The following is a 23,265-nucleotide window of genomic DNA, read 5'->3' as shown; positions in this document are numbered from 1 at the left end:
TCTGGCCTTTACATTTAAACTGTTCTCTGTAGTTAAAGTTTTTTGTGTGTCATCATAAACATAGAGTTGATCCTAAGCAGTGCTCTAAAATGTTAGGTGTAACTTTGTTAGCTAGTATTTCTAAACCTTTCACTTTGCCTTTGCTACTGTTTAAATATAAAACATCACAGGCCCGTGATGCTATGTTTGTTAGTTCTGTGGTCGCTATAAATCTACCTGCGGTGCATGAATACCATCCTCATACCATACTAGGGCCACAGTGATTTTATTCTCTTCCAATGAGGATACGTTAGGGTCTGTAGTGGGTGCTAGAACGTTTTGCTTGTACGTGACGGGACTGAACGCGTCCCTCTTGCTGCAGCTCTGGATGTCCTTGCTTGGTTGCTCATGGACCCCCTGCCAGCTGGCGGTAGTATATCCCTGGGGGCTGATGCATTCCCGAACATGCATCCTTATGGAGTGAGGGCTGAAAGGTGGCCCATGTCCGCTGTGTTCATCCTGAGTCACTTTTAGAATTTTGGAATTAATGAAAACAAATTATACCAAGTTTCAAGGGCCGTTTGAACTTTGAGCAAGCAAATAGTCTGTTTTGGGCAGGAAAAATGTCTTTGAATAGCAACAAACAAATGTTCATAAGAGGCTTCCTGGAGTTCTTAAATATTTCTATGGAATGTCATGTCTGATCCCCAAAAGAAGCCAGGGGTGTTTTCATATGTTCTACGATTATAATTGACTGGCTTACATATTCCTAACTTGTTTCTGCTACCCACTGACTTTAAAGATGTATTTTCACCCCAGATAAGGAAAACGCCATGGGGTAGCATCGTTCTAAATATCCAGGTAGGCTTGACTGTGTTTATGCAGCAACAGAGAGCAGTGAGGCACAGTTAAATCCTCTTCAATTAGTAATAAAATCCGAGCTGAAAAACAACTTTTGACCTTTCGAAAAATAAGTCACTACATTAAAATTTACACAGTGGACTTAATAAAAATGCCTATCTGTAAATACAGGATATTTTACTTAATTACATCTGTGTGGCAGGTTTAGTAAAAATAAAGGATGCGAGGGAGTTTGCAGCTGTCGCCCTGGGTTAGAAAGTTGTGGAAAAATGCTCCCCTGTGATTTCCCTCATGGGCGGTGATGCTCCTCAGGGGCTGCTGCCCCCTCCCTTACTTCCAGCCTCATCCCATTGTCTCCAGTCCTCCCCCCTCACCTCGCTTTCCTTCCTTCCTTCGAAGGAGTACATAGCGAAGCAGTTTGGCTTCATGCAGAAGCAGATTGGCTATGATGTGCTGGCTGAAGACACCATCACTGCCCTGCTCCACAATAATCGGAAACTCCTGGAAAAACACATCACCGCGGCAGAGATCGACACCTTCGTCAGTCTGGTGCGAAAGAACAGGGAGCCCAGGTGAGGCGGGGGCGGGGTTGATAGGCGGAAGGTGTCTTTGCATTTCCGTTGCAGGCACTGAGCGTGTCATGGTGCTATTTCCTGGATTTCCTTTGTTTGGGGCTGTTAGGGACAGGTTTTTTTTTTTATCATTAGTATTTTTTTTTTTTTTTGCGGTACATGAGCCTCTCACTGTTGTGGCCTCTCCCGTTGCGGAGCGCAGGCTCAGCAGCCATGGCTCACAGGCCCAGCCGCTCCGCGGCATGTGGGATCTTCTCGGACCAGGGCACGAACCCGTGTCCCCTGCATCGGCAGGCGGACTCTCAACCACTGCACCACCAGGGAAGCCCGGTATATATATTTTTTAACATCTTTATTGGAGTGTAATTGCTTTACAATGGTGTGTTAGTTTCTGCTTTGTAACAAAGTGAATCAGTTATACATATACATATATCCCCATATCCCCTCCCTCTTGCGTCTCCCTCCCTCCCACCCTCCCTATCCCACCCCTCTAGGTGGTCCCAAAGCACTGAGCTGATCTCCCTGTGCTATGCGGCTGCTTCCCACTAGCTACGGGTTTTGATTGGGCAGGTTTTGACAGGCTCTTTGATGAGTAGCGGCGGAAAGAGCTTGGTATGGGAATGAGACCAGGGTAGAATCCTAGCTGCAGCATTTACCAGCTGGGTTACCTTGAGCATTAACGTTCTCATCTGCTAGGTGGGTCATTGCGAAAATTAAATGAGAATAAATACATGTGAAGTGCCTGGCACTTAGTAGGTGCACAGTAAATGACAGCTGTCGGCCACTCATTCACTTCATAGCACCCCATGGTGATCAGTTAGAACTCCCCCAAATATCATCAGTTAGTTTTTTGCACACATAGTTGTTACTTGAGTGTTTTTGTTTATATTAGTGAATTCTATCAATTCTGTTGCATTCATACAGATCTCCCCCTCCCCCTACGCTCTCTTCCCTCTCTTTTTCTCCTTCTAATTAATTAAGGTCCACACCATTTCAGGTGAAGTGGGAAATAGTGTACAATGTGTATATCATGAACGGTGACACTGGAGAGCTGAAAGTGTTCTTATAAAAATGACTGCCCCCACCCATAAAATAACATTTTATGGACCATTCTCATGTGCCAGTGAGTGAACTAAGTAAGCACTTCGCATGAATTAGCTCATTTAATCCTCAGAAGAACTCTCTGAGGTTCTGTATCAGCCTTTTTTGTCGATGAGAAAACTGAACCACAGTGAGGTTAAGTAATTCCCCCCAAATAACAGTACCTGTCAGAACGTAGTGGATAAGAACCAGAACCAGGGTTCTGATTTGGGCCTCAAGCATCAGAGCCTTGCCCCTCACCACTCTGGGTACCTGCATCCTAACCATGTCTTCCTTATGTGAACTTCTTACTTGGTGGTTCCTTCTGTTCATCTTTACCTTGTCAGCTCTTCCTCACAACAGTCACTGCCATCCTTCCTCTTTTGCTTTTCTTTCTTTGCTCTCCCTCCCTTCCTCTCTCCATTCCTCCCTCCCTTCCTTCCTCCCTCCCTCCCTCCCTCCTCCCTCCCTCCTCCCTCCCTCCTCCCTCCCTCCTCCCTCCCTCCCTCCCTCCCTCCTCCCTCCCTCCCTCCCTCCCTCCTCCCTCCCTCCCTCCCTCCCTCTCTCCCTCTCTCCCTTCCATCCATCTATCCATCCATCCTTCCTTCCCTCTGGTGTCTGGGTTTCTGGGGGTTCCATGGATGCTGACACTAAAACCCAAAGCGTCTCTGACTTGTGTTAAAGGTAGGCTGGGTCAGTCCTCTTGAGGGAGAGCCAGGCTCCCAGAGCCCAGCCCCTGCTCTGTGTACAGAAACTGTTTAATTTGGTTTCTCTTTCTCGATAGATTCTTAGATTACCTCTCTGATCTCTGCGTGTCCATGAACAAATCCATTCCGGTGACCCAGGAACTGATATGTAAAGCTGTGCTGAATCCAACCAACGCTGACATTCTGATTGAGACCAAGTGAGTGAGACGTGCGGGTTTAAGGTAAAGAAAGATGAGGACGGGATTTAGATGGAGAATGTGTGGCTCAGTGGATGTCTGTGCTCATAGGTGATGAAACCCAGCTCCCTGATTTCTGAAGCCAGGTTGGCTGGCTATTGATCGTCCTCTTGCACAGGTCTCGATCAGAGGAATTTTCAAGTTTGCTTTTGGTGTGGGCTCCTCTGCATGGTGATGTCACCTACTTTGACAGTAATGTGAGCTCACCAGGGAACGTTTTACACACCCTTGGTTTCATTTTAAGAGTTTAAAATTCTCTAATTATGATCATCCGTTTTAAGTTTTAAAGGAGGTAATTCATTATTGATATTAAGTCATTGTAGGGAAGAGCTTCTTAACGCATCACTGTTCAAAAAGGGTTCATGGGTCCACAGAAGTTTTGGCAATAGTAGCAATTCATTTTTAGCAGGGGAGCAGTTTTCCTGAGAAGCATAGTGCCAGTAATATTTAAATGTTAAAAACAATGTTTAAAAGAAGTTTATTTAAAAAACACTAAATTATGCTCTAAACTAGCGATTTTTTTTTGTTTCTCATGCATAGCTTAATTTTGGGCTTGGGCTAATTCCGACTTTCTCATCCTTGGCCTTTTGATGTTCGGGGCCACGTAGTTCTTTGCTGTGGGTTCTGTCCTCTGCATTGTAGGATGTGTAGCAGCCTCCCTGCTTCTACCTGCTAGGTGCCAACAGTACCCCTCCTATTTGGTTGGGACAAACAAGAATGTCTCCAGACATTGCTAAATGTCCCCTGGGAGACACAGTCACCCTGGCGGAGAACCCCTGGGCTAAAGTGTATGAAGACGTTAATGTTCGGTTCGTTGTGATTCTGCCGGTGGGAGAAGTAAAGTGGCTTTCTGTGTGTGTCTTTGTGCTGAAAGTGCAGCTAGAGTTCAACGCATTAATACAGTTGATCCGTGATGAGCAAGGATTTCAGACATAATGAGTTTCCCCCCTCCTCTTATTTTCCAGGCTGGTACTCTCTCGTTTCGAATTTGAAGGTGTTTCTACTGGAGAGAACGCTCTGGAGGCAGGAGAGGATGAGGAAGAGGTGTGGCTGTTTTGGAGGGACAGCACCAAAGAGGTTCGCAGTAAGAGTGTGAGGGAACTGGCGCAGGATGCTAAGGAGGGGCAGAAAGAAGACCGAGACGTCCTCAGCTACTACAGGTGCGAGGGCGGCATGGGTGTCCTCTGATGAGATCGTCCGTCAGAAAGACGGATGTGTACTTCAGGAGTTTGTAGAGTGTAAGGTTTCATTGATACTTAGATAGGACGTTGCTATCTGGGTGTGGCTCTGTCAAAAGAAGGCTGAGTGTTTGCATGAGCCCCCAGTTACAGTTGATCCCTACATAGCGCGGCACACGACACGGATATATTTTGTAGTAGTTAAGAGTCAGGCTGCAGGGTCACCTCTCTACATAGTAGCTTTTGGACTTTGGTCAAGTTATTCACCTCTTTATGTCCTAGTTTCTTTATCTGTAAAATAGAGACAGTAGTTACAACGTCATAGAACTTTCGCAGACAGAGCTAGGAAATGTGTGTGTCTGTACACACATCTGTTTGTCCACGTAGACACACACATATCTATTTCTATATCGACCTATATAAATGTAATACAAATCATGAGTTCACATCAGTACTTGCAATTCTGTTCCAACACTGTAGCGTTATTCTAGCCTTCACCCTTTTGTATTCATAACTCGTTCCTCTGACAGCGAGGACCTGGCTGGCACTGTCCCCGCTGTGTTGCTCAGTCTGCATCACTGCCGGTCACCTCCTCCATCCCAGCGTCACCTCGGTCCCAGCTCTGAGATCTGCTGACTCAATAAATACTTTTAAAATAAAAGAGGAGGGAAGGAAAGATGAGGAAGTGCTTACAGCATTTTTTAATAGAAATAAATAAAACTTTGCAATTACAATGCCCTTTGTTACCTCCTGTATTCTTCCTCTCCATTCATGCAGATGGTGTGTGACCTTCCACACTCTCTGTGTGTTTATATTTTACATTTCTGTACATTCATAAATAATACATAGTATTTTGTTGATTCTTAAAATTTTATATAAATGGTTCCAGAGTCTGAGTTCCGTTCTGAAATCTGCCTTATTTTTTCATATTGTTTCTGAAGTGGATTCATGCTAGTGGTGGTAGGTCCATTTCTTTCATTTTGACTGCTGAATGCTATTCCATTTTATTACTGTGCCACATTTTCATTGCTCTTTGATATTCAGCGTATGCCACAATTTAGTTTTTCATGTCGGGAAATATCCTTGTTCAAATTTGTGCATATGTGTAGGAGTTTCCATTCTATACCAGGGAATTACGAGATTGGGGGGTATGCATATTTTAAACTGACCAACCAATCCTAAATTGGCTATTTTGGTGTACATTCCCACCAAAAGAGAACTTTTGTTTCCCTTTGTCTTCGCTATCTCTGAATACTGTGATGCTTTTTAAATTTCTGTTAATCTTATGAGCATGAAATAGAACATAGGTTAATCCTCATTTCACTGCTATCTAGTGCAGTCGAGAATATTTCCAACTCATGATTATTGGTAATAAATAGGGTTTTAAAGTCAGAAGCTGGAATTTGCCACTGTGGAACCTTATGGCTTTCACATTATGGGAATGGTTACTCTTTTAATGTTTGCTATGTCTTCCGCTGACAGTGAATGAGGAAGAGTGTTTCAGTGGTCAGATTTGGAAGTTAACAGAGATCATATGTAATTAGGTGAGGAAGAAACTGTAACATTTTGAGGAGCCCCCTATTTCTTCTACCATGTTTTTCACATGTGTGTAAAAGTCAGAGGGGAGAGCTCTATGGGATAAGACCCTGAAAGTATCATAAAATTTCTAAGCAGACTCAGTAAGGGTCTGAAACCTTTACCATTTCCTATGCGGTCTTTCACGTGCTGCATAAAAACAGAACTAAAGAAACAGGCAACCGTTTTCAGCCTAATGCTTCCCCCCCCGCCATTTTATAAAATAAACAAGGGCAAAACGGCATCAACTAGCCATGTAATTATTCCCACACAGCAGGGTGGGCACATGTGACTGTTGGCGTGGCTTGAACTGTTCCTTTTTCCGCTTGGTACAGAAGCCAGAGTTTGCATACACAAGCAAGTGAAGAGTGTTGATGTGTAAGTTCCCGTGGCCACCTGTCACTCCTATGAGAGTTGGGGCCCTCCGCGACTCTCCTGCTGTGTGTTTCCATGAGAGTGAGCCCTGTGTAACTTTCCTTTTCTCCAGGTACCAGCTGAACCTCTTTGCGAGGATGTGCCTGGACCGCCAGTACCTCGCCATCAACGAAATCTCAGGCCAGCTGGACGTGGATCTCATTCTCCGCTGCATGTCTGATGAGAACCTGCCCTATGACCTGCGGGCGTCCTTCTGCCGTCTCATGCTCCACATGCATGTGGACCGAGACCCACAGGAGCAAGTCACTCCCGTGAAATACGCCCGCCTCTGGTCCGAGATTCCCTCCGAGATCGCCATTGATGAGTGAGCCTGGCTCCTTCACCCTGTTAAGACCTCATTCATGTTGCTTTAAAACTTCTTAGTTATAGTGTTCTATGTAGTGGAAGACAAACCACTTATGGTCAGGTTAATAAGTCTGGTTAAATCAGAGAGGAAAGATAAGTCATTTTTTCTTTAAGCTTAAGATATAATTAAGGGTGGCAAATGTTATTTGTTTCCTCAAGAATGTAAAAGATGGCATGATTGTCCTTTTATATCTCTTTTATTCAACAAATGTTTAAGTGTCTCCCGCATGCCAGGCTCAAGGAATCTACCTGGCAACAAACAAGAAAACTGTGTGTACACTAGTGGGGCAAGACAGACAGTAACCAAGAAAAAGGACTGAAATGTATACCTCGGTGTGGTGGGTGCTGAGGAGGGAAACGTAAAGCAGGGACAGGAGGATGGGAAGCGTTGGGGTGGATGGTGTTAGCTTTGGGGGCTCAGCAAACAGGGAAGGCCTCGCTGGTCAGAACTTGACATTTGATTTCTTTCTCCTTTCCTTTTAGCTATGATAGTAGTGGTACTTCCAAAGATGAAATTAAGGAGAGGTTTGCTCAGACCATGGAATTTGTGGAGGAGTATTTAAGAGATGTGGTGTGTCAGAGGTTCCCTTTCTCTGACAAGGAGAAAAATAAACTTACATTTGAGGTAACTCACGGTGCGGTGATCGTGTGTTTTGTCTGCTTCGTGTTGAGCATTTTTCTATGGGGTAAATAGAAAATAGGTGGTGGTTTTTTTTTTTGTCATGATACTCTGGTTTTGTAATAAAAAGGAATTCAGCTCAGTTCTGTTGCAGAGTGAAATAGAACGAATACCAGTCACTTGCCTTAAGGCAGTTATGCTCCTGGAAGAAAGACATCTGGTGAACTGAATCCTGTAAAAAAGGATAGAACGTTATGTATAATCTGTACATTATATTAAACGTGACAGGAAAGAAACAGTCTGTGCTCGGGATCTGTCACAGATGAATCATTTGAGGGACATAAATCCTTCTCACCTTTGAGTTGAGTGTTTCTCTTTGAGACACTTTGCCTTTTGAGGAATTAGATTTCCAGGGACTGCTGTGTTATCTGGATCCTTGATTTGTATACCTTGGCTTGCCCCGTATTGTCTCTGGGAAGTTGCACAGAGCCAATGATGAGGTCAGCCTCTCATTAACCAGTCATCAGAGCAGATCAGTAGCTTTGCAGGGTTTTGTTTCTTATTTTTTCTCCTTATGAAACAACATGAAATTTGGTCAGAAACTGCAAGTAAAATACATGCCTTCTCTTACTGTAAAGAAGGTCAGAGTCAGTCATTTATAAAATAGTCAACCTAAAACGCAAGTGAAGGATACTGTTTATTTAATTCCTCCTCTCTCTCTTTTTTAAATACAATAGGTTGTAAACTTAGCTAGGAATCTCATATACTTTGGTTTCTACAACTTCTCTGACCTCCTGCGATTAACCAAAATCCTCCTGGCCATATTGGACTGTGTGCACGTGACCACAATCTTCCCCATCAGCAAGATGGCAAAGGGAGAGGAGAATAAAGGTGAGAATAACATGGAGAAGCTGAGGAGGGAGGTCTCATGGCGCCCATAGGTCGGGACACGCTTGCCCGGCCTCTCCTTCTGCTCTTCTCATACCTACTGTGTGATGACGCATCCTTTCTTTGTCCTTTTCTTCTCAACTTTTCATTATGAACATTTTCAGACATAAATAAAGGCGGCAAGAATAGTACAGTGGACACCTGTAGACCCACGACTTAGAGTCAGTGATTATTAACACTTTATTGTATTTCTATAGTTATATATATGAGTCTGTACATCTCACTGCAACATTTGAAAGTTGCCCAACGCTTGCCTAATGCTTATGTCTTAAAAATACATGTCATTGTTCTTGATGTGTCATGAGGTCCTCAGATGTTTATATTAGTATATGAGTACGTGAAATCCAGACTGTGTCTGGGTATCCATTTCCAATTTGTAAATAGGAAAATCTGCCTTTATATGTTTTTTCCCCCCCTCTGTTTTAGGGTCCTAGTAGACACACACTAGGTACTCATGTGTGGATTATTGTTTAACTGGTCTCTACAGCTAGAATAGAAAAAGTACGTTTACTTACGTCCTACTATCTGTTAGGGGCTGTGCTTGCTCAGTCATTTGCATACATTTTGCCACTTAATCTCTGTCAGTTGGGCTCCGTTATTCTCATTTTATAGTGGAAGAAACTGACCCTCAGAGGTAGCATAATGTATTCAAGATCAAGTGGCTTTTGGTAGCGGCACCAGATGTGTGTCTTGTTAGCTCCTGCATCCCTAGTTCTGTGCACAGCAACAAGCATGTAGTAGGTGACCAATAAAATTTGGCAGGTGAATTAACATACATAAATGCTCCATAGTCTTTCCCCTACTCCTTGAAGCCCTGCATTTCTGATGGTTGTTAACCGTTTCAGGTTCCCAGGCTCTTAGAATATATTGGAATAGAGACATGTGAAGTGATTTGTCCCGAAGAGCCTCTGCCCCTGGCCAGGTGCCCAGAGCGCACACCAGGGATGTCATGACCAAGGTTTGTCCTGGCCCTTCTTAGGTAGTAACGTGATGCGGTCCATCCATGGGGTTGGAGAGCTGATGACCCAGGTGGTGCTCCGGGGAGGGGGCTTCCTGCCCATGACTCCCACGGCCGCCGCCCCTGAGGGCAACGTGAAGCAAGCAGAGCCGGAGAAGGAGGACATCATGGTGATGGACACCAAGTTGAAGATCATTGAAATACTCCAGGTAACCGTGGGCCGGGGCGGGTGCAGGGTGGGCGGGAGTGTGCTTCCCAGGGGACCATCTGCATCCAGTGTCCCTGCTTTTATGGAGCCCTAGGCTTTCTGGGAAGAGAGTGGAGGTAGAGTCTTAGCTCAGCCTCAAGTGCTGTTTCTAAATTGACCCTCTGCTCCCTGTGCTGTCATCTCCTGTCCCTCCCCAGCATGCCCTGTTCCTCCAACCATGCCACACTTTTTGCAGTTACCTTACGTTTCCCTAGTCATTGGTCTCTGTCTTCACCCACTTAGAATTAACTCACTTACGCTTCTATACATAGCTGAATTCCCTGTTTTTTGTTCATAACTCATTCAAGGTTCCATTAAGTTTGTAACTCCTCCCATAATCCTTCCCTTCCTCCCTCCCTTATTCATTCATTCATTCATTCATTCAACAGACATTTATAGAGACTGATTCCATGCTGAGTAGTTTTTTTTTCTTTTCCCTCTAACAGTGTTACTGTGAGAGGGTTATATTTGTTTAAATTTTGAGTACCACATTACAAATTAATTATAATTATACAATTTAAACATCATCTACCATTTCAGTTAACAATGAGAATAAAGCATATTTGTTTCTAATACTTTTTTTTCACATGCATTATCTCATTTAATCTTTTTTTCACACACACACACTGTATTTTATTTTTACAAGAGATAAATAAACTGACACCAAGCATTGTAAGTGGACGATCACAACAAAAGCAACAATGATTGCAATTACCAAACATGAAACACACTCATACTATGTCATAATATTGACATTCAGTCCAGTAATCCTCCACCGTAACAGCTACTTTGCAGTGAAAATTGATTTGTATATTTTTTGCCTCTGAGTCCTTGTGGGATTTTTTTTTTTTAATTCAAACAAAAAGTCACAAAAATTATAATCATCCTCATCAGTTCACTCAATCCCATGTAATTAGCTTTTTTTTCATCTTGATCTTTTGTTAGCACTTTTATGAGTTCATCAGTTTTCCATTAGAGTTCTGAAATTGCTTGTTCATTCAGTCCAGCAGTATAGTCAGTTACCAGAAGCCTGTACTTGTCAGAGCATGCCGAGTACTTTTAAGCACTGACGATCCAGCAATGAACAGAATCATTCCTGCTTACATTTTGATAGGAGGCAGAGATATATAAAAATGTATATACGAAGGATGTTAAAATATAAAAGAGAGTCAAGATGGTTTGGAGGCCATTGGGGGTAAAGGCCACGGGTACTGTTTTTGATGGAGTTGTCAGAGAAGGTCTCCCCATTAAGGTTACGTGATCAGAGACCTGAATGCAGTGAGGGAGCTAGTATGTGGGTATCTCGGAAAACAGTCTCCGGGACTCCAAGAGGGAATAATAAAGGCCAAGACCGGAGGTGGTAGCATACTTGACAAGTCTGCGAACAGGTCAGGTTCAAGAGAGAATGGGAGAAGGTGAAGTGGGGAGTCAATACATACAACCTCTTGGGTGGATTTGCTGTAAAGATGAACAGAGAAAAGTGGGAAGGTGGCTGCAGGGTGATTATTGGTACAATTTAAGTTGGGAGATGTCAGCAAGGTTGTGTGCTGAACGGGAGTAATCATGTAGAGAGGGAAGACTTACTGATGAAGGGGAGAGAGGATAATTGTAGGAGCAAAGTCCTGGCATAGGCAAGAGGGGGTGGGAGCCAGTTTACTGGAGAGGCCGTGTGTGATCTTCCATGTGAGAACCTCCCAGCCTGCCAACAGTGTGCGTTTCCTCTTTCTGCTCCTTGGTAATTTTTTATTCATTAACGAAACCAGCTGTTCCTTCATGACAAGAATACTGTTATCACCTTTCTCTTTCATCCCGCACTGTCTAATCTCAACCCCGGAACATGGAGTAGAGAACTATAAATGTTTACAGATTTGAGGATTTTTTTTCGATTCTGAAATCACAGTTAACTAATGGTTTGAAAACATCCCTGGGACTCCTCAGAATAATTACTGAAGGCAATAAAGAGTGATTTAAATAAGAAAACTCCTTAAATTTATGTCTGACCAAAGATAGAGAAGGATTTCAAGGATTTCTTAGGCCATGGCTTACAGGTCCCAAGTATGTGAATATCGTGCATGTTGATCAGAATCGATGCGGTGGGAAGCTTGGTTACATCTTGAGGTCTACTCACTGTAGTAATCTGAGAACATTTGGTTGATGGATTCATTCTTTCAGCAAATACTTACTGATCCCTTACCATATGCAAGGCACTTTGCTGGGCTCTGTGAGGAATGCACAGATGATTTGGACACAGGCTGTGTCTGCAGGGGGTTTATAGTCTAACAGGAAGATAAGGTATGATGAAGCTGTGTGTACATGGAAATAAAACCGTGAGAAAAGTGTTGTCCCGAGATACGGGTAGGTCATGTGATCCCAATTAGTAAGGACCAGAGGAGGTAAGGTTTTCTTGGAGGCTTTAGGCCTGGACGGGATATGTATAGAAACAAGGGGACGTTCTTGGGTGGATGGAGCAGGTTGAATCAGGGCATCATGACGCATGGGTCCGTAAGCTGTTCTCCTTGGGCAGGGACGTGGAGTGTGCCGAAGGGGAGTTATCAGAAATGAGGTTGGAAAGGCGGACTGCGCTATGCTCTAGGGAGCTCTGGGTGCCTGAAGTATTAGGACTTTACTCTGTGGGGAGCCTTTGAACTTTTTCAAGCAGGGAGCTAACCTAAGAATAAGCACCTTTGAGATGTGGATCTGGTAAACTTGTTTCTGTAATGGCCGAGGAGGGAGATAGAGGCTGTGAGTGGGGGTAAACGACGGCGGGAGAGAGATCCGTGGAGAGTGGCAGAGGTAGAACCAGCAGGGCTTAGTCACTGATGAGATGTGTGTATCAAGGAGGGAAGAGTTGATGGTCCTGAGGTTGACTGAGGGTGGGAGAACCCAGGCAGAATGGACACTGTTAGTTTGGTACAATACTGAGTTTGAGACTCTGGGAAAACACCAAAGGGGATGTCCAGCAGTCAGTAGGAAACGTGGACCAAGAGCTTGGAAGATAAGCCAAGGATCTGTTTCAGTCCAGGAGAGGTGACAGCCCTGGCACTGGGTAAGGTCGCCAGGAGGGCCAGGCAGAGATAAGGAGAGCACGGAAGGGAGCATGTCGGTAAGGCCCTTAAACAGTGCCAGATGCTTGATCTTTCATTTTGGCTCCAGCCACAAACATGGAAAAAGTGACTTTCTGTTGGAGTGAACTGGGAGGGAATACAGGGAGTGAAAGAAGAGGGAGCCCAAGGGATTGTATCTACATCAAAGAAAACAATCAGTAATAGAAAATAAGAACCAAACTAATTTTCAGTACTGAAAACACATTTTTCTCTGTCAGTTCTTTTAAAAGCAGCCAACTTCACCCTTCTTAAGGCCCAGAGTTGGCATTCAGTACTTGAACTAAAGCAATGTTTTATAGAGGATGGAGTGGAGAGTGAGTGATTTATTGTCCTGAGCATTAAGTTAATTGCCGGGACGCTGGAGTTTACACTAGAAGCTAAGGTGCTGTGGGCAAACTTGATATAGTCCTAGAAGTCTTTTGTTAAAGTGACTGTTTGAAATCTAAGCCAAATGTCTGGCTCACGTAGCGTTTAAGGTAATTGATGCAGCAGACGCCAGGCCCAGCCAGAGTGCGGTGGCTTGGCAGAATGTTCCAGGTGGTCTGCTAATGTAACCAGTCTGTTTCCATTTCCACTTGAATCTTTAGTTTATTTTGAACGTGAGGCTGGATTATAGGATCTCCTGCCTCCTGTGTATATTTAAGCGGGAGTTTGATGAAAGCAATTCCCAGACTTCGGAAACATCCTCCGGAACCAGCAGCCAAGAGGGACCAAGTAATGTACCAGGTTAGTGATGCCGGAATGGGTTTCCGCCATAAAATGGGGCCTGGGTCTAATGAAAACTGCAAGTCCAAAGAGTATGTTCTAGAACAAGGGTAATATGTGAACGTTTTTGAAGGTGACTGCATTTTAGAATGAGACCCTGGGAGTTACCCTTTTGGGGCAGGGGAATAATTGAAAGGGCCCAGATCGCTTCTGGGATAGATCTTACTTCCTTCCATCTTGGAGTGTCTTAGTCATAAGACAGCTGAGGGTTCTAGTGTTATGGTGAAATACCAGAAAACAAAAACAAAACTCTCCCAAGAAAATTTACTGTCCACTACCAACTTTTACTCATGGTGGATGCTTTTTCCTGCCCAGGAAATAGTGGTGATGGATAAGGAGAAGGGTGGTGGTAGGAATAACCCCACCTATCAAGGCCTGAGGGGCAGGGGCGAGCCTGTTTTGGGGGGAGTTCACGAGCGGCACGTTTCCACCCCTTCCTGCACCTGAAGTTCTGTTCTCTGGCTTTTCAGGTGCTCTTGATTTTGAACACATTGAAGAGCAAGCCGAAGGCATCTTTGGAGGAAGGAAAGTATATTTTCAGTTTCTGTTTTGTAGGTGGTTCTAAGATGGGGGAGGCCTCTCTTTTCTAGCTCTCAAAGGCTTCTCCTTTACTGTTCTAGGAAACGTTTAGTCTCTGGGTTTAGGCTGTTTGACTGCTCTCTTTATAACTCTCAGTACTCAGTCAGAGTGATCTTAGTTGGGTTCATGTGTGTGTGTGTTTCCTGCTTACAACAGAAAGAATTGACGGAGGTTTCCCAAAGCACACACATTACAAAACTTTTTTAAATGGTGAGGAAATAGAGTTGAAAGAAAGGGGGCGCTCGAAACAGAGTGAGTGTAGCCAGGTCATTGCTGCTAATGGGCTGCAGTCACCCCCGAGCCCTTTAGAAGCCAAGCAATGATGAAAAGGACACAGACACCTATACTGTTCTTTCATTGTCCCTAACATGAGATTAAGGTATGAACCCCTTTCTAAAAGATGAGATTGCTCAGTGTTGACTCAAAACATTGTTACGAGACTCAAATACCTGTAAGCCTCAAACACCGGCAAACTTGGTATAAACACCCTCTATGCATAACTCTTAGAATATGCACACTTGGTTGAGTTACCTATTGCTCAGTAGTTGCAGTGCACGGGCTTAGTTGCTCCGCGGCATGTGGGATCTTCCCGGTCCAAGGATCGAACCCATGTCCCCTGCATTGGCAGGCGGATTCTTAACCACTGCACCACCAGGGAAGTCCCCAGTTGGGACAGCTTAACTGCCCCCTCACCTCAGAATATATTTGAAGAGCAAATAAGGTTGTGTGTTGTTAAATGAGGCAATGAAAAGCCAGGTCGGCTGAGGGGGGATACAGAGTTAGGAATCTCACTAGGTGAGGTGTGTCTGGGCCCAAGGACACGGGAGAGGGCGTCTTGGCTCATTTGGCCTTTCCCCTCAGTGAGGAGAACACGCCACTGGACCTGGACGACCACGGCGGCAGAACCTTCCTCCGGGTCCTGCTGCATTTGACGATGCACGACTACCCACCCCTGGTGTCAGGGGCCCTGCAGCTCCTCTTTCGGCACTTCAGTCAGAGGCAGGAGGTCCTGCAGGCCTTCAAACAGGTAGGTCGGGTTGCTGTGTGTGTGTGTGTGTGTGTGTGTGTGTGTGTGTGTGTGTGTGTGTGTGTGTGTGTGTGTGTGTTGTTGGCATTGTGTCTGAGAGTCTGTTGTGAGTCACTACTGAATTGCATTCGTTCAGGTTCAACTGCTTGTTACCAGCCAAGATGTCGACAACTACAAACAGATCAAACAAGACTTGGACCAACTGCGATCCATCGTGGAGAAGTCAGAGCTTTGGGTGTACAAAGGGCAGGGCCCCGACGAGGCCATGGACGGTGCATCTGGTGAAAATGAACATAAGAAAACGGAGGTGGGTGACACACAAGTTACGCTGCAGGAGGAGATGGATGGGGTCCTCAGAACAAGTAAACGTCCTCCTCTGGTTTTAGATAAAAATGCAGATTATAGGATGGGCTTGATTCTCAAGAGGTCTGCTTGTTAACAGGGTGACAGCCATTCTTCCAGGAAGTGAGCTACAAATACAAGTTCAGCGTCATCTCTCGTGCCACCGTGGCCCATGTAGAACAGACTTTGAGTGAACTAGCTCCAGGTGTCCCTTGCAGACGCACTTGGGAAAGAACCTGTTCTCCAGCCATGCCTGGACCATCATCTTCTCCCCCATCAGTGCAATAATGTGCATCCTCTCCCATCAGAGGGGAGCTGAGTTGTGAGCAAGTGAATGACAGGCACAAACCCTGCATGATGGCTAGAAAACGCTGCAAAACTCCTGTTCTTTCCTAAATTGTGATGCTAATGCTAACAAACAGACAGGAACCTAAGAGCTGTACAAACCGCACTCATGTTCATCTTGGTTCCTAGGAGGGGAACAACAAGTCCCAGAAGCATGAGAGCACCAGTAGCTACAACTACAGGGTGGTCAAAGAGGTAAGTGCTCCCTTGTGAGCTTTTCCCTTCATGGAAAGTGGAACAGGGAGAAAGTAAACCTCTGAGGTGAAGTGCGTGGGTTTTAGTGTCAGGTCTTGGTTCAGATCCAGCTCTGCCACTTATTGTTTGTGTGTCTTCGGTCTCCTCACCTTGTAGAGGTGCCTCCAGCACCTATACTTCTGAAGGTTTACAGTTGAAGGAAGAGTTAAGTGGTGAAATTGTCAAGGACTTGCCTCAGCGGCTTGCACGTAGTGCCCACCAATGAGGACCATGTCTCTTTAGGAATCTTTGCACAGGCTAGTTCAAAGTTGGGAGGGTGGCGCTTGGTGTTTTTTACCCTAGAGCAAATTCTTCACCAAGTCCTTGGCAGTGATGCTGAGTCATATCATTTTAGGAGATCTGAAACCATCCCACTTGCTGATGGAGCCGTAATCCATTGGTTATTCTGGAAGACTTGTTCTTAGCCATATGTGGATTTGGTTTAATACAATCAATAGGGATACTACAAGTTAGAGGAGTTTCCCTCGTTTTATGTTCTTAATATATTGTGATCCTTTTGCCTTCCTGTCCACACCGCCCCCTGCAATCTTTTTTCCAACTACACTTCCTAGTTTTCTGAGATTGATTTCTTTTTTCTTAACAAAATTTTTTTCCAACTTTGAGGTATAATTGACAAAATTATAATATACTTGACAAAGTGATGATTTGATACACATATGCACTGTGAAATGATTACCCCAGTCAAGTTAATTAAACATCCATCAGTCACATAGTTAGGTTTTTGGGGGGAGCCAGTGGGGGGAGGTAAGAATGCTTAAGACCTACTCCCTTAGCAAATTCCAAGTATACAGTGAGGTATCAAGAACTGTAGTCAGTAGGCTGTAGGCTAAGTCCTCGGAACTGAGATGGGGGTCAGAGGAGAAACTTTGATTCTTTCTTTGTACCAGATTTTGATTCGACTCAGCAAACTCTGCGTCCAAGAGGGCGCCTCTGTGAGGAAGAGCAGGAAGCAACAGCAACGCCTGCTCCGGAACATGGGCGCCCATGCCGTGGTGCTGGAGCTGCTGCAGATCCCCTACGAGAAGGTGGGCGTCCACATCCACGGCTGCCGCCCCATGGGGGGCGGGTTCCTGGGTTTCCCCAAACCCTTCGCACTTGGGAGCGGTCGGTGAAGAAATGAAGCTGATGTGACGATTGTCACTATAAAGCCGTCTTCGGTAATTTATATCGAAACAAACAGAGCATCCTAACAAGGAAGCAAAACCACCCATAACCTCCCTCCACTTGGAAGATTCTATAAAGAAGGAGCAGTCTGTGTATTCTCTCCTTACTCCCGTACCATGCTGGATGGGGGCAGCTTGGTCTGAACACAAAGTCCTGATGACAGAGCTGTCTGTGCACATGGGCTTGTGCTGTACAGTTTCATCTGCAGTGTTACTCAGGCATGTAAATGCTACAAGTTACTAAATGCATGTGGGGATGTGGGACTCGCCCACTCAAGGTCCTCACTCATATGCTGGCAGCTGGTTGAGCTGGATCTATCAGATACTGCTTGGCTCTAAGTCTTCTGGTCTGTTGCTAGCCGTTACCCTGCGTCTCCCATTTTTCATGTTAGCGTTTGGCATTACTAGTGATGGGATTGAGGGAAGGAGGATAACATTTGCATCCGTGTGGCCTGACAGGGCACTTTCAGAAGCATTCATTCAAGCTTCTAAAAGCCAGTATGGTGATCTTGGTGTTGCCACGTGATAGGTGAAGAGACTGAGGCTTGGGGAAGTTAAGAGTCCAAAGGCCTAGACGCCGGTCTCTTGAGTTTGCCAGCGGCTCCCAGAGACTCGCTAGTGAAGAGTCGCCTGAAGAAGGTTCACTGCCTAGTGCTTGCAGGGTGCCAGGCACTGTGCTGAGGCCTTTACGTCATTTGCTCATTTAACCCTCAGGACACCCAGATGAGATAGGTGGTACTATTAGAAGCCCCATTTTAAAGGAGAAAACTGAGGCCAGAGAGGTTTAGTAACTTGCCTGGAAGGCCCAGCTGCACCTCGCAGAGTCAGCCCCGCTCACCTGTGGAGCCCGGGCCTTGGACCTCTGTGCCTTCCACCTTACCTGTACCTCACCTTTGTAGGTAACACACCTTTACCTACTGCCCTGCACTTTAGGAAGTTCCCTGCCAAGGCTTCCTCCTCAGTCACAGTGCCTGTGTGAATCAGATGCGTCAGGCCTTTCACCAGCCGCCAGTAAAGCGCAAGTTCAATCCCTCCAGTAGGTCAGGTACTTAACTACGGTGGAATTAATGTAGACAGGTGTGGGTGTCATCCGAATGTGGCTGACATTTGGACTAGAAAGAGCAGGTGGATTTCCCTCCCTCTGTGTAAAGAATGTGAGGAGGGAGTTTGCCGGCCTCGGCTTTGCCTCATAATAACGTTTCCCTAATGAGAGACGTTCATTTACAGAGCAGTGTTGAATCGATCTATAGGAACCAGATTCGGTTGGAATTGGTGGCTCAAAGGCAGAAGATTGTGTGTGTGTGTGTGTGTGTGTGTGTGTGTGTGTAATTTGTCTGGTTTTTGGATGGGTACAGTCATCCTAGTGTGTGAGAACAGTGGAGGGATGCCTACCAACAGCTAACCTCTTGTTATGTCTTTATGAGTTTGCTTGTTTGCCCTGTAGAAGTCTGCTTCGAAGGCCAGAAGCTTTTCAGTTAGCTTGTGCACCAGCAGATTCCTTTCTTAGCTGAAGAAGAGGAAGAATGCAGAGTGGTTCAAGGTTGCTGCTGTGTCTGTCCAAAACCCCCTTGTTTCTTAGAGCTAGAAGCTTTGCCCCTTTCTCTGTAAATGGGAGACAAATGTAATACCCGTTCTGTTGTTCTGAGACTTGCTAACAGTGTCCTTTTAAACCTCCTGCTTTGTTCGATTGTCTCACTGACAGCTCGGATTCCTTTCGTCAGCGTTCTCGGCAGACATCTTCTGTTTTCTCACAGGGCTGTTGTCTAGACCAGGGTGGGCAAACTGCAGACGTGGATCACTTCCAGCCCACCACCTGTTTTTATACAGCATATGAGATAAGACTGGTTGCTACGTTTTTGAATAGTTAAATTTTCAGGGGTTATATAAGTTCGTGCGTAATGTCTTCCGTTTTGCTTTTTGACCCATAAAGGCTTAAAGTACGTATCTGGACCGCTAAGAAAAAAATTTGCTGACACTCATTCTAGACCAGTACCAATAGCTAACGTTTACTGAGTCATTACTGTCTAAGCCCTTGACATGAATTTTCTCATTTAATCGTCGTAACCACAGTAGGAAGTGTGTGTGTGTCATTAGCTCCATTTTACAGATGAGGAAACTGAAAGGTTAAGTCACCTGCCCAAGGTCACACAGCTTGGAAGTTGTATACCTGGTATAAGGGCCAGGCAGCCTGGTTTCAGGGCCTGCATTCCCAACTGCTACACTTTCTGGCCCTTGAAATGTGGCGAAGTATGTGCGATGACTTAGGAAGATGACGCGGGCTCTATGAATCTGAGGGATGATTTCCATTTGGGGCCTTTTTACTATTGTAAATGCTGGCTTGTTTAGAGCTGGGCAGAGTGGCAAGAGGTTTTACATAATTGTCTTGTCATAGGCATCCAACTCTTTACAAATACTGAGTGTATTTTTTTTAATTGAAGCATAGTTGATTTACAATATTATATTAGTTTCAGGGGTACTGCAAAGGGATTTATTATCTTTATAGATTTTGCTCCATTAAAAGTTATTATACGATAATGGCTGTACTTCCCTGTGCTGTACAATATATCCTTGTTGCTTATCGAGTGTGTGTTTTTGATATATGAAATGAGAAAATCGTAATCAACCATGTGAAATGCCTGAGACACATATTATCCTGATTTTATAGGTAGGAAAACTAAGTCTTAGGTTAAATAATGTGCCTGAAGTGACAGGGAAAGGAGTTAAGACAGATACCTGTGCCCTAACTTAGAATCTAAAGAGATTTCCACTGTGCCATGTTAGCTACTGCCAAAAGTTAGTGTGTCCACAGGTTAAGGCAACTTAAAAATGTGTGCCCGAGAGCTGGGGAGGTGTGGGTTTATGGCCATTGAGGAAATTGGCTCCCATCTGCTGTCCGTCCATATTTTCAGAAGTAGGGGGTTCAGAGATGTCAGCCGTTGCTAGACGGTGGAATTCCAGACACTTCCTCTTAGCTTTCACTCTCTATTGCCCTTTTCCCCAATAAAATCATTTCATTTCTGCCCAAAGCTAGTGGGAGAGAATTCACTTTTCTCCATGAAGTATAAACAACTTGTTGGCTTCTTTGCAGGGTCAGCAGTGCAGTCCCCCAATGTTTTCACACAGCCCGCCCCCAGCAAACACCCCCAGAGCCCCACATTAGTCGGAGGGGATGGAGGTGTCATCGAAGCTGGCCTCTTGGCCTAGAGATCAGTGCTTTCTCCTGTCGACCTTCTCTAGTCAAAGGCATAGCCCTGTTTTCAACCTGTTTTTTGTCTCTCTCCCTCCACACAGGCCGAAGACACCAAGATGCAGGAGATAATGAGGCTGGCTCACGAGTTTCTGCAGAATTTCTGTGCTGGCAACCAGCAGAATCAGGCTTTGCTCCACAAACATATAAACCTGTTTCTCAACCCAGGGGTAAGACTGGAGGCCTGTCTGGAAATCTGTGTGGGGAGGCGGGTGGGGAAGCAGGAAGCGAGAAGAACACCTTGTTCTTTTGCTGTTGTGGCCGCTGGGACTTGTTATGAGGCAACATTCATTCCAACGGGGAACATTTTGATCAACACTCAGGAGGATGTAAATACTCCCCATCCTTTTGGGAGAAAAGGTAGAAGGAGGGGGGAAGAGGTGGTAGATGCAAAGGTAAGATGAATTGATATTTTTTCTTAATAACAGTCCTCATTACATCAAACTCCAGCCATAGCAAAGTGCTCATTCTCACAGTGCAGGCACGACCTCCTAAGGTCACGCATCAGGTTTTCTGTGTTTATACAAAACATCATCTATCCATGTAAAACGTAATTATGTTACATTTTAGTTAAATATGTTTTTAAAAATATATTAAATGTGTAATATGCTTTTTTTAAAAGAAGATGGTGGTACACTCCACCCATTGTTTTGCGTTTTGCTTTTTTCACTTAGCACATCTTGGCTGTCTTTGCAAGTGAAAAATATATAAGCTTTGCTCATTCATTTTCATGGCTAAATGGCATTCTGTAGAATGGCTGTAACTTTTTTGAGACCGTTCCTGTATTAATGGACAATTAGGCAGTGTCTGATTTTGGCTTGTGAACAGTACTGCAAAGAACATCTTTGTACATGAACACACCCTCACGTACACACACAGAAATACACAGAAACACTCACTCATCTGTACTGCTGGAGCTTTCCAGGAAGAGGACTACTGCATTGTAGGGTAATGTTCCCTCTTTGTCATGTTAAGAAAAAGAAAAGGCAAAAAATGAAAAGGTTAAAGCCCTCTGCCTCGTACTAGTCATAAAACCCAATAACTCAGTAAGTCTGGGTAAAAAGTAGAAAATTAAGCTTCTAGAAGAGAACATGAAAATACCTTCATGACCTTGTGGAAAGGGAAGTTTTTTCACACAGTATGCCAAGAGCACTAGTCATTAAGGAAAATATCAATAAATTGGACTTCTTTAAAATTAAGAACTTCTATTCATCAAATGACACCATTAAGTTAGCAAAGACAAGCCAAAGAGTGGGAGAAGACACAGCGTACGAGTCCAGCAACGAGTTCATACCCAGAATAGGTATCAAACTCAGGAGAGTCCGTAAGGAAATTCACAGCCCGCTTTTTTAAATGGACAAAAAATTTAACAGTGGGACACTCCACAGTAGAGGTTATCCAGATGGCCAATAAATATGACAAGGCCCTCAACATGGTTAGTCATCAGAGAAATGTAAATCAAGCAAGATGCGTGCAACAAAATGTGACTAAAATGAAAAGACTGACATTACTAAGTGTTGGCAAGGATACAGAGTAGCTGTAATGTAGAATGTAAATTGGTAACATCTTTCAAAGCTGTTTGGAAGTATCTTCCGAAGCCAAACATATTTAAACTCTGCAACCCAACAGTTCGACTCTTGGGTATAAAGCCAACAGAGACGCATACATTGTGTTTATCAGAAGACATTGAGAAGAATGTTCAGAGCGGCACTGTTCACTGTTCATTATTCGTTCGCTATATGAATACTGTTCATCGTATTTGTCGTAAGAATTGTGTAACTACTTACTCTTAAAATTAGGTACTCCCACAGGTGCCCATCAACAATAGAACAGATCAATACATTGTGGTATAGTCATGCAATGGAATGTACATAGCGGTGACAAGAAACAAACTAGTAATACATGCAACAACGTGGATGACAACATGCAAAAGTAACGTTGAACAAAAGAAGCCAGGTAGAAGAGGATGCATGAGGTTCAAGAACAGGCAAAACAAATCTATGGTTGTGCAAGTCAAAATAGTGGTAAAAGTGGGGGGTGGGCCATAAAGGCAGCCTGTTTTATTTCTTGATCTGGGTGCTGGTGGTCCCTCTGCAATTCATTCAGCAGAAAACTAATGATGAGTTTAGTGCCCTGTGTGTTTATTGAAAAAGTTGAGTAAAAAGGAAGACGGTACAGAAGCGAGCACGGAGAAGGATGCTTTCGCGGGGTTAAATGCCCCCCTCTCTGTGTTTGTCGTGGACTCTTCTTTTTCTCACTTGGTCCTCTGCTCTGGCCTTCCTTTGACCATGTGCCTGTGCCCCCGCCCTCACTCTTGTGCCAGATCCTGGAGGCGGTCACGATGCAGCACATCTTCATGAACAATTTCCAGCTGTGTAGTGAGATCAACGAGAGAGTCGTCCAGCACTTTGTTCACTGCATCGAGACTCACGGTCGAAACGTCCAGTACATCAAGTTCTTGCAGACGATCGTCAAGGCCGAAGGGAAATTCATCAAAAAGTGCCAGGACATGGTCATGGCTGAGGTGACAACTGTGGATTTCTATATATCTTCCTCTGGTGTTCTGTAGGGGCTTAAAAATGATTTAATTTTATCAGTATGACCTGGCACCCTGTCCAGGAGCCATAGGAAGGGACAGAAGGTAATTGTGTGTGTGTGTGTGTATAAGTGTGTGTAATCATGTGTTTGTGAGCTTAAG

The 23,265-nt window shown here is 44.6% G+C and overlaps 1 protein-coding gene across 1 annotated transcript in view; it reads left to right on the top strand.

Annotated features, from left to right (window-relative positions):
• Positions 1 to 23,265, top strand: part of ITPR1 (inositol 1,4,5-trisphosphate receptor type 1) — a 318,159-nt gene that overhangs the window by 153,468 nt on the left and 141,426 nt on the right. The window contains exons 18-32 of the mRNA XM_060161317.1: positions 1,240 to 1,412; positions 3,277 to 3,396; positions 4,401 to 4,595; positions 6,676 to 6,927; positions 7,452 to 7,593; positions 8,325 to 8,478; positions 9,515 to 9,702; positions 13,432 to 13,570; positions 14,080 to 14,138; positions 15,054 to 15,215; positions 15,352 to 15,522; positions 16,032 to 16,097; positions 17,045 to 17,182; positions 20,612 to 20,737; positions 22,891 to 23,091. Coding sequence (XP_060017300.1) covers positions 1,240 to 1,412; positions 3,277 to 3,396; positions 4,401 to 4,595; positions 6,676 to 6,927; positions 7,452 to 7,593; positions 8,325 to 8,478; positions 9,515 to 9,702; positions 13,432 to 13,570; positions 14,080 to 14,138; positions 15,054 to 15,215; positions 15,352 to 15,522; positions 16,032 to 16,097; positions 17,045 to 17,182; positions 20,612 to 20,737; positions 22,891 to 23,091 — 2,286 coding nt within the window. The remainder of the gene's footprint in view (positions 1 to 1,239; positions 1,413 to 3,276; positions 3,397 to 4,400; positions 4,596 to 6,675; positions 6,928 to 7,451; positions 7,594 to 8,324; positions 8,479 to 9,514; positions 9,703 to 13,431; positions 13,571 to 14,079; positions 14,139 to 15,053; positions 15,216 to 15,351; positions 15,523 to 16,031; positions 16,098 to 17,044; positions 17,183 to 20,611; positions 20,738 to 22,890; positions 23,092 to 23,265) is intronic.

Source organism: Lagenorhynchus albirostris, chromosome 10 (assembly GCF_949774975.1).
Source record: "Lagenorhynchus albirostris chromosome 10, mLagAlb1.1, whole genome shotgun sequence".
Taxonomy (NCBI): domain Eukaryota; kingdom Metazoa; phylum Chordata; class Mammalia; order Artiodactyla; family Delphinidae; genus Lagenorhynchus; species Lagenorhynchus albirostris.
Note: the sequence above shows the minus strand (reverse complement) of the source record. Positions and strands in the feature narration are given on the sequence as shown.